The sequence below is a fragment of the Tigriopus californicus genome, chromosome 4, assembly GCF_007210705.1.
Source record: "Tigriopus californicus strain San Diego chromosome 4, Tcal_SD_v2.1, whole genome shotgun sequence".
In the NCBI taxonomy this organism is placed as follows: Eukaryota; Metazoa; Arthropoda; class Copepoda; order Harpacticoida; family Harpacticidae; genus Tigriopus; species Tigriopus californicus.
In genome coordinates this window covers 10,742,622-10,757,162 of record NC_081443.1, presented here as the reverse complement: position 1 = coordinate 10,757,162, position 14,541 = coordinate 10,742,622, and the positions used below count along the sequence as shown (strand labels likewise).

The following is a 14,541-nucleotide window of genomic DNA, read 5'->3' as shown; positions in this document are numbered from 1 at the left end:
GGGGTCTATGGTTGCAACATATTATATATCTATCTCAGATCAGCCCCACCCACCGCCTACCTCCCACCTCCTACCTGGTTTCTCTCCCTTTCCAGGTGTTGACTGAGTGCAAGCAAAACCAGCAATTTGGCTCGTTGCTACACAGATTGGAAAAGAAACCGGCATGCAAAGGCCGATCTCTGGAGACCTTCTTGACGTATCCAATGCATCAGGTAGGAAAAGGTTCAGAGTTGAAAGTGTCCACTTAAGGCCCCCAAAGTGGTGCCTGTGCACTTTTGAGGGTATTTGTTGCACCGCCGAGGAGAATATGAGTTGTCAATGAAGCGAAAGTTTTGGAACGCCGATGAATGAATGAGTTGATGGAGGATGGAGACCAAGTGCATAAACAGATCATGCGGCTCAAGAGGTGCTCCATTCTCAAGCTAGAAGTTAGCTAAAAGCTTTCGTAACGGGGTTCGGCTCCCAAAGATAAATGGTGACTGACTGGAGGTCAATCCCTGTGAAAGGATATGATTGGGTATATGATAATTTATGCCATAGTTCTTTTGATTCAGATTTGGCTTTGTGGGAGTTCTATGGCAAGAGAAAAGAAGAAGAATAAAGGGCAAATTCTTAATTTTGGTACCCTGTTCCAATTAAATCTCAGAAATCCACGTGTGAATGAGGTAGTTGTTCATGCGTCTTACAAAAGAAGTTCTTAAATTGTGCGCAATAATTCATCTACTTGTTCTGGGTGTACGGATTTTTTCCTGCGAGCCATCCTTCAGTGCAAATTTGACATATTTAAATGAAAACAGGCAAAATGAAATTTCTTCAACGCATCAGACTAATTTGACGGAATAGGAACAAATCAAATTTAGTAAAGACCGAGACTTGGCAGCAGGCTTTGGCAAAATAATTACAGTTCTTATATTACAACGAAGGAAGAGTGTTAGTTTGATTACATTTCGTACAGACTTGCAATGTGTGATAATGCTCATAAAGGGAAAATTCAGGCTCTTGACGGAAAAAGTAATGCTATCATGTGCTTGCACATGTATCAGGCAGACATGACCGATTAGAACTAGTACTCTTACATTGGTTTCAATCGCAATTATTTAGTTTTCAAATTTAGTACATTTTGAATACTATTGAATTGTTTTTTGAAATGGCTTCTCTTGTAGTGATCAAAATCTCAGACAAAAACTAAGACTCGGATATCCAGGGATTATGTAGGCGTTTTACCAATGCACTATGATTGCCTCATCGAAAAAAAAACATTTAAATGCAACTTGTATTCTAAGTATCCCAAATTGCATCCGAAATGTAATTATTTTGATTTCAAAGACTAATTATTATTGCAAAAGCATATCATAAAGTTTTGAACTTCCAGTAGTGACTTTGCTCTTGGATCCATGGACCCCGTTGACTTTTAAGCAATTGCAGCTAAATCTGATTATAACCGTATCTAATCTTTAGATCGTTGTTGGCCGTTTTCGTTTTCTTGTTGCGTGTTCCAATTGCTGACTGAACATTTTTTGATTCGATATGAACTTACCTTGTCACTTTGAAATTCTTGATGGAAACGTCCTCCTTCTTACCCAACCTTGTCCTTGGATTAAAAGGTCCTTAATCTCAGACTTTAATTCTCCCCCTTTTCAACCCAATGAAGAGGGTTCTTTTAAACTCATTTCACAAAGGCATCCTGCAATTTGTGGAACATCTTTCCCTTGCAGACGTGCCGCTTTGTAACAAGCAGAAAGCGTTCCAAATTGGGTCACTGTAACCTAGAGACACATGACCGAAATATGTGCTCCAGTCCCTTCCTAGTAACAGCGACTGAACTTGACATCCGACACATTTAATGAACATAAGGAGTCTCTTGAAGTTGCATACCAGGATCTCTGGATCGTAGAGGAATGCGGAGATTAGTCCATATGATCCAACCTTAAAAGCAACTTAGTAAGAACGCGTGAGAATGGTGAAGATCTGCTGTTCCATTCATGCCTCATCATCAAACCAGGATATGTCCCTTTGTTCTCAAGTCTAAGGAATTCCCACCCTAAAACGTAGGCACGTGAGAGTGTCGTGGACTAAAATGTTTCTAACATGTTCCATTGAGGTCGTTCCCTGATCCACACTGGCTTGAATGTTCCTCATGAGCAACGTTTCTCTGCTTGATTTCCCCATAGATTCCAAGGTACATCATCACCCTCCATGAGCTCTTGGCGCACACTCCACCGGATCATGTTGAAAAGAAGTCATTGGAACATGCTCGAATCCAACTAGAGGATTTGTCACGACAAATGCACGATGAGGTGAGTAGAATGCAATTGCATGGAGAATTCTAACGGAACAAGGACCACTGTTCCTTGGGATTTTATGATTGAACCAAGTGGCACAGGGAGATCTTTGGTTGAATTATTGATGAAATTATTGGAACGAACTCGGTTCTACAAGGGCTCTAGCGATTAGAGCCCGAGTTGCAGGTACAACATACATTTGCGTGCCTCATAGACACATTTATAATTGATCCTGACAGGTTAGAAATTTGGCGTGTTGCTAAGTTTAATTGTTGTTTTCACAACAACGAGTGCCCCCCTTGGGTTTGATGGACCAATCTGATTTTGATTTCTGATGACTTCTATTGTCTCATATGCATAAGGGTTGTTACTTTTTTGTGTTCCGTAGACATGTGAAGAAGTCCAAAAGTTTTTCTTTTTCATCGTTTTGAGCAATGACCTTTCCTCTCTTGAGGGATTTTAGTTGGAAAAGTGGGTTACTTAATTTCATTTATTGAAGATTGAGCATATCCTCGGAAGTTTTGACGGAACGGCTTTCCTTTGTTGTAATCGCTTCTTCTTTCTTACTGAAACAAAGCAAATGTCTTTGATTGTCTTAAAATGTTGAGCTCTTTTTTAAAATGAATCTATTCAATCCATCCTACTTCCGTAACGACGTTTTATATTAAGTATAACCCAACTACTCAAGAAGAAAAAACGAAACTCAAGTTCAGAAGATACATACCTAAATTTCCTTTTTGCATCTATATTAAGTTTTGGATTAGAAACCCTGCAAAGTATCTATTCATCGATCTGACGTTTATCGTCTCTTATTTTTCATTTTCTCATTACTTGGAAATTGCCAAGACAAGCTCATAATTAGCATTTCGTACTACCTGATTGTTGCTTTAATTGTTCTACTTGAGTATTTTAAGCATTCAGTCTCGGTTTAAGTCCAATCAGAAAACTAAGATAGCCTCGAAGGAAAAGACGAATTATGATGTCATGGGTAATGATTGTGAATGATGGCTAGAAGGCGGATTTGAAAGTGATGTTTTCAGCCTTAAAATGTGTTATTTTTATGTGATCAAATGAGGGATATTTGTGAAGAAATTGGCAAAAAGCCAGCTAAAAGTGTCAGTCACTCAGGTAGGTACGGTTGCAAAAATGCGTCATAACACTATGAAATAGTTCTCTACTGTTCATTAAAATATTAAGTTTTTGGCGTTGATTTTTGTTCTGTAAGTTAAAGCAAAGTATGAGGGTGCGTACCTTGATTTTATTTTTCTTCAGAACATATTTTAAGATTTAAAAAAAAATCTTTCTGGTTCCAACTTGTTCTACTTCAGTTTCTTTTTTTTGTTCGTGGAACATTGAAATATCAAAAAAATGTAAACTAATTTACACGGTCTTGTATTAATGTAAATACATTGTGTCTGGATATTGCGTTTGTTACCTAATTCATTGCCTGTTCAATTCTTCCTGTCTGATGAAATGCCAAAAACTGCCAACTCAAAACCCATGCTCTTGGAGACGCAATCTAATCAAATCGTGTAAGAAACTTAATTTTAAATTTCCGAATTGATAGAACTTGCAAATATGGAATGATCTTGCCTGTGATTTAAATTTTTACCGATGTTCCAATTTTGAAAAGTGAGAAGCTCAATCTGCTGTACGGCCAAGTGCCTGTGATTTAAATTTTTACCGATGTTCCAATTTTGAAAAGTGAGAAGCTCAATTAAATTTCCTTGAAACAATATCAAAAAGGTTAAGGAGCTGAAATAGTGCTTTTCCGGTCAAAATTAGAGGAAAAGTAGTATTTTGACTAAATACCCGAAAAAAGTTTTTTTTTTAGCTGAGACATAAAATTATGGGTAAGAATACTTTCTAATTGAACCATCTTAGAATCCGCCCTCTAGTGATAACAATGTGTGTGTCAATTAACCATTGCAGGTTAAAAAAATGTTTCTAATCATCCAACTGAACAATCAGGAAGTCTAAAAAGCCAATTCGCTGATATTAACTTGTGTCTTATCTGGAAGTGCATCATTCAAACGTCCAGCCAAAAACAATAGCTGATTTCATTCTAGGAATGTTGAATCATTTAGGCTCAGGTTTACAAATGCATTTTAGGTCGTCTGAAGAATGCACTGATCATTTTAGAAATCACGGTTTTGGTGCAAAACATTCCAATTGTGTCTTGTTTCTAGACCTTTCAACCAACAAATGTTTTGACATAAAGTGCTTCAAATTCATCATCCAAGAGGCTTTATTTTTCCTCTCCTAAGCAAAAGTAGCGCTATCAATTTGAGGCATTGAACAACATTTTTAAGTCTCACACAGTGTGCCAGGGACCCTAATGACTTCCTTGGAACATCTTTTATAATATCACCTTGACCTTTCATCCAGACAGAGCCTGTTCTATCCTCTTACCTTCACATAACATGTCTGGTCCAAGTGACAAACCGAGGATATTTTCTATTTTAGGTTAGTGAAACGGAGAACATCCGCAAGAATCTGGCCATTGAGCGGATGATCATCGAAGGCTGCGACATTCTCCTGGATGTCAACCAAATGTTCGTTCGTCAAGGGACCCTGGTCCAAATCCTCCCACCCGGTTCCAAATCAGGAGCTCGAGGTCGCATGGGAATTGGCCGGGAGAAGGAGCGTGAAGCTGTCCGACAATGTTTCCTGTTCAGTAACCATCTGATCATCACCACCCGAACTCAGGCGGGTCGATTGCATCTCGTGGACTCTGTGGGAAAGATCCCTCTGGCAGACGTTACTTTGGTGGAGGATCCCAGTGAAGAGGAGCGTATGGACGAGCCAGGTGAGAGTCATACTGTGCTCATCGGAGGTTCTTTGATTCAAGGGTCAAGGGCTTTTCTCCTAGAGTCACCATGTGGATCAAGTGATAGCAGCTCGACCAGTGACATGGGCAATATCGTCAAGTATGAGCACAAGAGTCTTGATTTCAAGCTCATTATGGATGATGTCAAATCGGGGAACCAGGTGACGATTCATCTGGTGGCTCCGACCCATCAAGAGAAGGCTTCCTGGATCACGGATATTACTCAGTGCATGGATACGGTCCACTTCAATGGTCTGTTCTATAACACCATGCCCAACGCATCTTCGTCGACTATTCCCCAATGTGTCAAAAGCGATCCGAATCTATTCAAAGACGATGTGGACATTCGATTCAGCAAGACCTTCAACACTTGCAAGGTGCTTTGGTTTCCCTTTTGTTCTCTCCCCTAGGTCCTAAACAAAGGACCCTTAAGAATTTGAGAGCACTTCTAAACAACGCCATGAATAGAAAAGTTTCCACCCACTGAATCCCAAAACCTGGAAACTTGACTCCCTCCCACATAAGAGTTCCACTAAAATGACTTGGATCTCTCTTGAGTTATCTAGATCGTTCCATTGCAGATCCCTCAGATCCGTTACGCCACGCCTGAGCGACTCCTTCAACGTTTAACCGATCTTCGGTTCTTAAACATTGACTTCTTGAATACATTCTTGCTAACCTACCGCGTCTTCACCGATGGAATCACTGTCCTTGAAGCGCTCAAAATGGTCTTTTTTAACCCGGATCAGCCCTCATCTCCCACAAGCTCCAATGGGTACGTTCCTTGGAAGCTCTTTCCTACAAAAGAGGTAATTCGATTCTTCCTTCCAATTGCAGATCAATGGAAAACCTTACTCATGCCGAGGGAAGCATCCAGGTGAATCTTCTCCATCCTTCGCAAACCTTGACCTTGGATGGCAGTCGAAGAATTTCCACATGCTCAGGTTATAGCACGGCGACAGGTGAACGAGAATCACTCGAAAGAGAGAGGATAAAGACTCTGGAATTGAATCCACTTTGCAGACAATGGCCGTCATGGATCTCTGACCCCAAGTAGACGGATCAGTGGAGCGAGCTCGTTGTCGGGATATTACTCCGATGAAAGGGAACGCTCTTCATCAGAGGCCAATCACAAGTCCCAGCATTGGAAATATACTTATAGAAGATGTAAGTGGCATCTCAAAGGAGGACTGAATAGTCATCTTGACGCAAAATGCCCATGTTTCCTCTTCAGATGAGGAAGAACAAAGAAATGAGGAGGCGACAGCTGCACTTCCGGGATCTCGCCACGTGGTCACACGAGGTTCCATTGCGCTACCCCCTCAGAGTCGGAAAGGATCTCACGATAGCACTGGGTCAGGACGGAGTGGTTCCATTATTTCCACGTCCCAATGGCGTAAAGAGAGCGTGACCATTGTGGAACAAGTCGAGCCCATCACTGAGCAAGACGATGATGCTACTGATCGCATTGAATATGGCGACACAGGGCGACAAAACTCCCTGGGAATGGCACCTATGCCCGCAGCAGCAGGCAAGGCTTTCTCTCTCGGCAATGACAAAGACGGGGAGTTTTTGTCCGTTCCCAAGAAAACCATAACGGCCTCATCCAGTGCTGAAACCCTCACAGGTTTTCAGGCTCCCTCGGGAAACAGGGTTGCCGGTTGCTTATGATTATTTTTGTCCGTTTAGATAACACTTTGACCGCCCCGTCATCCCCGAATCAAGCGTCTAACAAGAGAAAAGGTTCGGTTGGAGCCAATCTTATGGTCCGGTCTTCTCCAAGTGTGGACGAATCCGAATTAGGAGGCCTGGATGAAGTAGAAGACAAGAAACTCCTCTTGGCCAAAACTGAGAGCTCTCACGAGTTGGTGAGTAAAATCTGAATCTGAATTCAATCTTAAACGAATATCTCACGGAATTACCATATTTGATGTATTGATCAAGCCGTTGAAGAGCGCTTTGAAGAAGTGTTCAATTTCCTCGATTGGGTCCACTCATTCGCCCAAATCTCGGGCTCGAAGCACATCCACATTCTCCTCCGCATCTTATACCTACAACATGAACAATGAGGACGATGGTTCTGACGTGATCACGGCTAGAGGGTGTAGCTCTCAGCCGGGTTCGCATCACCCATCCTTCTCAAGTCCCACGGGATCAAGGTCAGTCAGATGGTCTCTTAAGCCTTTAAATGCTCCACTCCAACTCTGCTTCTCACAGGATTGTGTTTGGCGGTTTGAATCTCAAGGATCTCACCATTGGGATGAAAAGTCCAACGGTAAAGAGTATGAACTGGTGTTGTTTTGGGTTCCATAGCTAAGTTCCAACATTGTAGAAGGACACCAAGAAGCGGAAAGGAATCTTCAATCGCCATGTGGGATCGAGTGGGAATGACACGAGCAATGACCACTCATCTTCGCCAATCTCTAGCCCTCAGCATAGTAAGATGGGTGTCGTTGTGACCAGCTCAAGGCAGGCCCATAGAAGGTATGTAGGTGTGCCCTTAAATGGATGAACGTCACCACATCGTGTCATCGGAAGTCCATGTTGTAAACAAAATCAAACTGCTTTTGCCCTTGTGCCTTCGTCGCTATTGGCTTGGTATTATTCAGCCAGATTTGTGACTGACTTTTCTTGTGAGTGATGACACCAAATTCATGACAAAATGGTGGCTAAGCCTAAAAGAGAGTGAATATTTAAATACGCTTCCCCATGTGACGAGGCTTTAAGATCCACAAGTTATATTGCAAGGTTGAAATTGCACGTGTTCATCCACTATGGAATAACTCTGAACGCCGAGAGAGAAACGGCCTTCTCCCCTTAAGCATCTTCTAAAAGACATAATGCTTTTAAAAGTCCATGTTGGTTGTTAAGTAGATAAGCAATATTACCTACATGTGGGTCAATAGTAACACGGGGTGGTACCCACAATACTGAAAAAAAAATTGCAAATACCAAGCCTTCTAATAACGGTTTTCGTTGTTAGTGAAATAAAAGGAACAATCTAAGAGGAACTACTTTGTTTTGCTGAACATATTCAAATCTGGTTGATAAAAGTACATTTTACACACGAGTTCTTTAATATCCTTTTCTCAATCGGATTTTGGATTTGTGTCTTTGGGGATATTGTCGTGGAATTGAAAAAGTATACGTGGGATTGTTTTTGCAACCTTTTTTTTGAAGAGTTATGAAGTATCGCTAACACCACAAATGAAAAATATTGCGAGATTTAATGCAATTGAATATCTTTTAACTCACGTTAGTAATTTGCTATTTTGGGAGTGAATGCTATCAAATCTTTTATGGGTTCTTGTTCATTATGGTTAAATGCACTGCAATTAAACTTGTGGACCTTTGACATGACCTTAAAAACACACCTCAATTCCAGACCATTCGGGAAGTGCATTCATGTTCTAAAAATAAACGTACACATATGAATAAAATTAACAACCTTCCTGATTGGACCAATGTCGTGTTCGTGTTTGTGTGTGACCTTATCTGTTCCAGTGACCATAACGACTCCCATTCATCCAAGAGAGCCTCCAAAGATGCTGTCAGTCTCGAATATTTTCTCTCTGAACTCTCGGACGAAGATAGCAACTCATGGTAAGGACTACTGACTCTCAATTCCGTCCCAAACTTTGACATTTTTGTCTATTTTTTGCATGAGCATTATTTCCACTTATCAAAGATTGTCAGGAAGGAGTGAAGGAAGAAAGGAAGGTGGTCACCCTGAAATCTAATGCCATCTCGTTAATTAGGTCGAGCTCAGCCAATGCCGCTGTCGCATTTGCCGTGGCCACTGCGGGCAGTGGAAACCCTCCTGATCCTACTCATAAAGATGCTTTTAAAGAAGCAGCTAAACGGAAGATGTCGTTGACAAGTAGTGTTTCCACAATGCGGGTCCTCAGTGTTCTTCGACATTGGGTCACAAAACACACCCAGGTAAGCTAAAAGAGATACATACAAAGGTACGTAATCCATGGTCAGCTCAACGATTCTCTCTAGGACTTTGAGAGCAATGTCCAATTGAAGAATTTAACGATTGAGTTCTTAGAGGATATTATTTGCACTCCAACGTTGCTTCCATCGGAACATCGGGCATCGTCTCAATTATTGCGAATGCTAACCAAGGATGAACCATCCACCTCGAAATTCAACCTGGATGAGATATTGACCCCAACGCAAGTACGTGCTTTTTAATCTCGAAAGTAATAAGAGCATAGCGACGTTAGATGTAAAATAATGTCGAGATATATCTGGTCCAAGAAGTCTGTCAAATCTACTTTATGTTAAAAAGTGCGAACAATTTGGAGTGAACGGTTAATTTGGAACGTTCTTTTGCGTTTGGATCATAGAGCACAATCCCACGTGGAAACGTTTTGAAACTGAGTGACTTTGCTAAGAGAATCACTTCCCTACGTCACAGCCTGTATGTACGAGGTGCCTTCAAAATCAATTATTTTAAAATCTTACCAGCTTAAAATTGAAATACGACTCAAACCATTTTGAGCAACTTTGGCTAACCCTTTTTTTTTGCTTTTGCCAAGTTCAGGGTGATGTTGTTTTCGACCTCGGAAAGGTGGGAGATAATGAAAATAGCTTATTCATCATGAGCAGTAGCAGAAATTAAATTGAGCAAGAGCTACTCAAAATAGGCCCCGTCATGTTTCAATTTTGTCAAGCTTAGCCTTTACAACAACAGTTAAAGATTATGAAGCGATTATGTTGTGATTATGATAGCACCTCGAGCTTAATAGCAGTGCGTTATGTGGCGAAAGGGTATATTTTCAATCACACATTGAAATGACCGTGAGCGGTCTTGTAACTAGTCACCCTTTACGAACATGAATTCAACGAAGGTTTTTTTTGGAGAGGGAATACTGATGCAACTTGATGGTTGGCCATTTGAGCCAGAAACGAGACAGATTTTCCTTCAAAGACAGGATCGTTTCTCATCAAAATGACGATCTGTACTATAGTTGTTCGGTAGGTATGAGCTCAAAACCAGTTTGAACTGGTTCCAGTCTTCCCAATCAAGCGTATGAAGAAAGAGCAGCTAAGAATGCCTACCTTTAAATGAAAAGCGAGTAGTCATATTTAATGTGAAAACCGCGAAGCCCCTTATTTACACTAAAAGAAAAACTGTCAAGACAACTTCTCTAGCAACATGTTCGACAAAAAAAATGGGGGCCTGTCCTTCTGGAGGTTAACTAGACTGGAATTGGTGCACACATGAGACATGGGTTCCTGTCTCAAATCATAGTACATTGACGTATGTTCACTACACTCATGAACTACTGGAATATGGACGGGGCTGCTAGGATCTGTAAATAACATTTTAAACGCGAGTGAAGGCATTTCATTTTCCTTCAAGTGAGACTGGTCCTAGGTTGCTAGAATTATGTATTTCAATCTTTATCTCAATCAATCTATTGTATCAAAAGTAATGCACTCTCAAAGCGCAGTACATGATAAAGGCCAGGGAAAATGATCAATTACCTTGTGACCTTTGAGAAGGCATAAGTTTTAATCCAGTCATTTGAAAGTGGTGAAAATTCAAATATGCAGTTGTTGTTGACCAGGCACCAGTCTCATATGCAGAAGAACGCAGAACGGCTTGCGTTTGCTCAATGCCGACATGACAGTTCTCCATCCAAGCATCCCCGTCCATGTTCAAGTGGTTCGTGCTACTGTACATGTGAGCAATACTCTAAGAAATGCAGTGCTTCTGTCAGTGCTCCCTCCAAATGGGCTGCATCATTCCTCTCCGGCAGCCAAAAAAGACTGTTCTTTCTCTACTTCTCTCTCTTTCTGGCCGTTTGTCAGCTGATTCCTCTGGCCAACGAAATACACTTCAAGCTTCTTCCTCTGGTTCAGGAAGGAGCGAGTTCTCACACTCCATCATCAAGGCAACCTTTTTGAGACACCATTTTATTTCGTTGCAAACAAAGGTTTCGTATCTTTTGGATAGTGTATTGGTTTTGGCGCACGCCATGGCCAACAACCAGCCTCCAATGGAGGCCCAACCCAATCTGTGTGAGCATCAAATCAAAGACAAAGGCTCCGCACCAACAGGCCTTCCTCGATGGCTTGAAAGCATGACTAGAACGCGGAGGGGTTCCATTGGCTTCTCAGATTCGCAATTTGGAGGCATGTCGCCGCCTGCTAATGCATTGGAAGACAGCACGCCTTCTCAGGGAGGGGGATTCTTGCATCTCCCCAAGTTTGGGTTCTCCATGCGAAGGGGGAGCAAGAATTTGGATCCCACAAGCGATTCCAGTGAAGTGGCTGTTGGAGGCCCTGCTCCAGGTCCATCTGGGCCAGTGGGTCCACCTGCGCCCATTGCATCAGTACCGCAAGTCATGCTCTCCGGGCCCCAAGAATCGGGAACTTCCATTCAAGATGATTTGTTTTTGTCTGTCTACCCTGGTCGTCGACGCAATTCGTCCTTTCCCCCGCAAGACGAAGAGGAAGAAGAAGGCCACGACCTTAGCAAGTTCCTGGTCTTGGACCAACGCAATGACGGCGGAGACAATGACTCTCCCCAAGTTTTGACCATAGACATGAATGCAATCCATCGCGAAGATCAGAAGATCTTGGAAAATGCCAACATAGTAGAGCGAGTTGCTCAAGCCATCCCGATGGATAACTTCAAAGTGGCCACTCAAGAGAGCTTGTCAGTAATTCAGCATCTCACGCAAGAAGAAACGAAATCAAACGAAGACATTTTTAGCATGGAAGATCACCAACCGGCCAGTGGTCAAGACAAAAACCATCCAGAGAGTCACCACTCATCCCAATCTTCAAGACGCTCTGAAGAACGCGATAAACCTAAGGGAAAATTGGCTCAATATATCATGAAGTCTGCAGTGGGGCAGAGTTGGTTTTTCAAGAACCCCGATGAAGCCGACGACGAAAGCAGTTCTCCGTCCAAGGGAAAGCGTAGTACTGGGGATGCCCCGGATAAGCCATCCCCGGTGGTGAAAGCTAACAAACTGAGTCTGCGAGAGATGAATTTTGTGACTCCCCAAACATTTTGAGACCTGTACTTTATCATTAAATAATTTATACTCGTACCCTTTGCTTGCCATGTCAATCTTGGAGGAAAACAATCGAGCTCGCAAACATTTTGAATTTCATCAAAGAGGTTGGCTGTGATATGCAAGGAAAGTGCCACCACTAATGTAACTTCTGTTAATTTGAATGGGAATGGGAGACGCGAATGCAATCCTTTCAGATAATAAAAAAGTATATTTTTCACCCTCAATTCACCTCTCCTCTTGATTTTTTCATGCATTGGTCTCGGCCAATTGATCTCTTTGCCAGCCTACATTTTGGATTCAACTTATATAAGAGTTCTTCTGCTTTGATGGACGTATGCTCATCATCATTCTGACTTTTGTGATTCTTAAATTTCCTTAGGTCCCCTCAAGAGAAAATATCAACACCTTGTCCGCATTGGAAATTGCCGAGCAAATGACTTTTCTAGATCAAAAGATCTTGTTTACCATTCAATCCAGGTAATCATTTCCATTTCCATGGATTGAAATCCTCGTCCTAAACATTGCTCTCCTGTTTTAGTGAATTTTTGGGACAAGCCTGGACAAAGCCGGACAAAGACGTCAAATCCCCCCACATCGTGATCATGACCAAGAGATTCAATGATGTATGAATCCGGCTTCATACAGTCATTAAACTTAGTTTTCAACATTCAAATGATTCTTTTTCAGATGTCTTGTTTAGTGATCTCGGATATCGTCACAGAACCGGACGTTGCCACTCGGGTTCAAGTCATTGAAAAGTGGACAGCTGTGGCTGATATTTGTCGTTGTTTACACAATTTTAACGGAGTTCTCCAGATCTGTGCCGCATTTACCAACTCCTCTGTCTTCAGACTCAAAAACACTTGGAATCGGGTTTCTAAATCAGTGAGCAACTTGCTCCTAGCTCCTAGCCCTGTTCAACAAAATCCCAACCCCATTTTAATTATGACCATTTTCGTTCCAGACAAAGCAAACAATTGAAAAACTCCAAGCCTTGGTGTCTTCGGATGGTCGCTTTCGAAATCTCAGGGATTCTCTTCATCGGACCGATCCACCTTGCATTCCATATTTGGGTATGTATCTCTCGGATCTAACCTTCATTGAAGAGGGCACACCCAATTTTACAGATAACAGATTACTCAACTTTGCTAAGATGAGAATGGTACTGGGGCTTTCCGGAATTACTTTCACAATTTCAGCCGTTATTTTTAGCTTCATGTGTTACAGATTGCTCACGTCATCCGAGAGATTCGACAATTCCAACAAACTCCATACAAGATTGACCAAGTCCCCAAAGTCACGAACTATATCCTAGATCCTGAGCGACAATTAGACGACGAGATGCTTTACCAGCAGTCCCTAATTGTGGAACCAAGAACCTCTAGATTGTCCTCATCCTTTGGACATTCCGTGGCGGCGGCTGCCATTGCCGCAGCGGCTGCCAAAGAGCAACAATAATCACTTTGAAGACAATCCCAACTCAAAGATTTTGTATCCTTCTTTCCAAATCATGTGCTAAACTTCCTACTTACATATATATATATGTCAAGCCTCTGTAGCATTAAGCTATTATCATAATCTTGGCGTAACACACTCGTGTTCCCTGTATGTGACTCGCCTCCTTGGCTAATTATTTAAGTTCTCGTCCAAGGAGCTTTTGAAACCTAATTTCCTTGAAGATTACTGTCCAGTAGTTCCTGGTGAATGCTTATTCCAGAGGCGTTTTTATTGGTTGGAAGCGACTTTCTAGGCGTGAAGTGTTGTGGAAGTCCTGAATTCCTGGTGTTTGTAAGGTTGGCCATTTTGTTTGCAATAGAGACTTGGTGCTTGAATCAAGGATCTGCACAAGGGGAAATCGACCGCTTATGATGTTTTGAAAAAGAGAAAACGATCCAACCCAACATTTCAGTCGGCAATTGCTTCCCTGATATTGTTTACTATTCATTGGTGTTTGTATTAAGATAGCGAAAATGACATTGTTTTCATGAGTACATGTCGTCCGTCACCCTTCAGTAAGAACGTCTAATACGTTTCCGGTCACTTTTGTCACCCCAAACACGATGTTTCTAACCGATGTAGCCATTGAGTCAACTTCTAAGTCACGTTTTAAAATTCAAATCCAGGAGAGTTTGGCTTCATCCCAAAAACCATTTTGATATTGCAGGCCACTATATTGGTGCGTGTATTCCTCTCTCTCAAGTACGATATTTTCAATTCAATATGGTCATTCTTGTGCTTTTGATGACAAAAACCCCTTCCGCACTTTATTCTCATTGTTAGTCTGTATTGTGAGTAAACTTGATTTATCTGAGAAAAACAAAGCACTGTTGGAAAGAGGGTGTCCAAGATTGTGTCTTGTGTGTCAATAAATCATTTTTAAATCCTA

At 41.7% G+C, this 14,541-nt stretch overlaps 1 protein-coding gene across 4 annotated transcripts in view; it reads left to right on the top strand.

The window, feature by feature from the left end:
* The window catches only part of LOC131878694 (ras-specific guanine nucleotide-releasing factor 2-like), a 25,335-nt gene extending 10,794 nt beyond the window's left edge, over positions 1 to 14,541 (top strand). Inside the window, exons 8-27 of one of the 4 annotated variants that reach the window (XM_059224768.1) lie at positions 96 to 212; positions 2,172 to 2,297; positions 4,749 to 5,091; positions 5,155 to 5,489; positions 5,694 to 5,887; positions 5,950 to 6,074; positions 6,136 to 6,279; positions 6,347 to 6,739; positions 6,802 to 6,980; positions 7,057 to 7,271; positions 7,330 to 7,387; positions 7,445 to 7,596; positions 8,617 to 8,715; positions 8,871 to 9,054; positions 9,118 to 9,297; positions 12,535 to 12,632; positions 12,694 to 12,778; positions 12,843 to 13,040; positions 13,120 to 13,317; positions 13,383 to 14,541. In XM_059224768.1, coding sequence (XP_059080751.1) covers positions 96 to 212; positions 2,172 to 2,297; positions 4,749 to 5,091; positions 5,155 to 5,489; positions 5,694 to 5,887; positions 5,950 to 6,074; positions 6,136 to 6,279; positions 6,347 to 6,739; positions 6,802 to 6,980; positions 7,057 to 7,271; positions 7,330 to 7,387; positions 7,445 to 7,596; positions 8,617 to 8,715; positions 8,871 to 9,054; positions 9,118 to 9,297; positions 12,535 to 12,632; positions 12,694 to 12,778; positions 12,843 to 13,040; positions 13,120 to 13,317; positions 13,383 to 13,613 — 3,654 coding nt within the window. In that variant the 3' untranslated portion in view covers positions 13,614 to 14,541. Of the gene's footprint in view, positions 1 to 95; positions 213 to 2,171; positions 2,298 to 4,748; positions 5,490 to 5,693; positions 5,888 to 5,949; positions 6,075 to 6,135; positions 6,280 to 6,346; positions 6,740 to 6,801; positions 6,981 to 7,056; positions 7,272 to 7,329; positions 7,388 to 7,444; positions 7,597 to 8,616; positions 8,716 to 8,870; positions 9,055 to 9,117; positions 9,298 to 12,534; positions 12,633 to 12,693; positions 12,779 to 12,842; positions 13,041 to 13,119; positions 13,318 to 13,382 lie in introns of all 4 variants that reach the window. The other 3 variants (XM_059224769.1, XM_059224767.1, XM_059224770.1) reach the window with 3 other exon arrangements.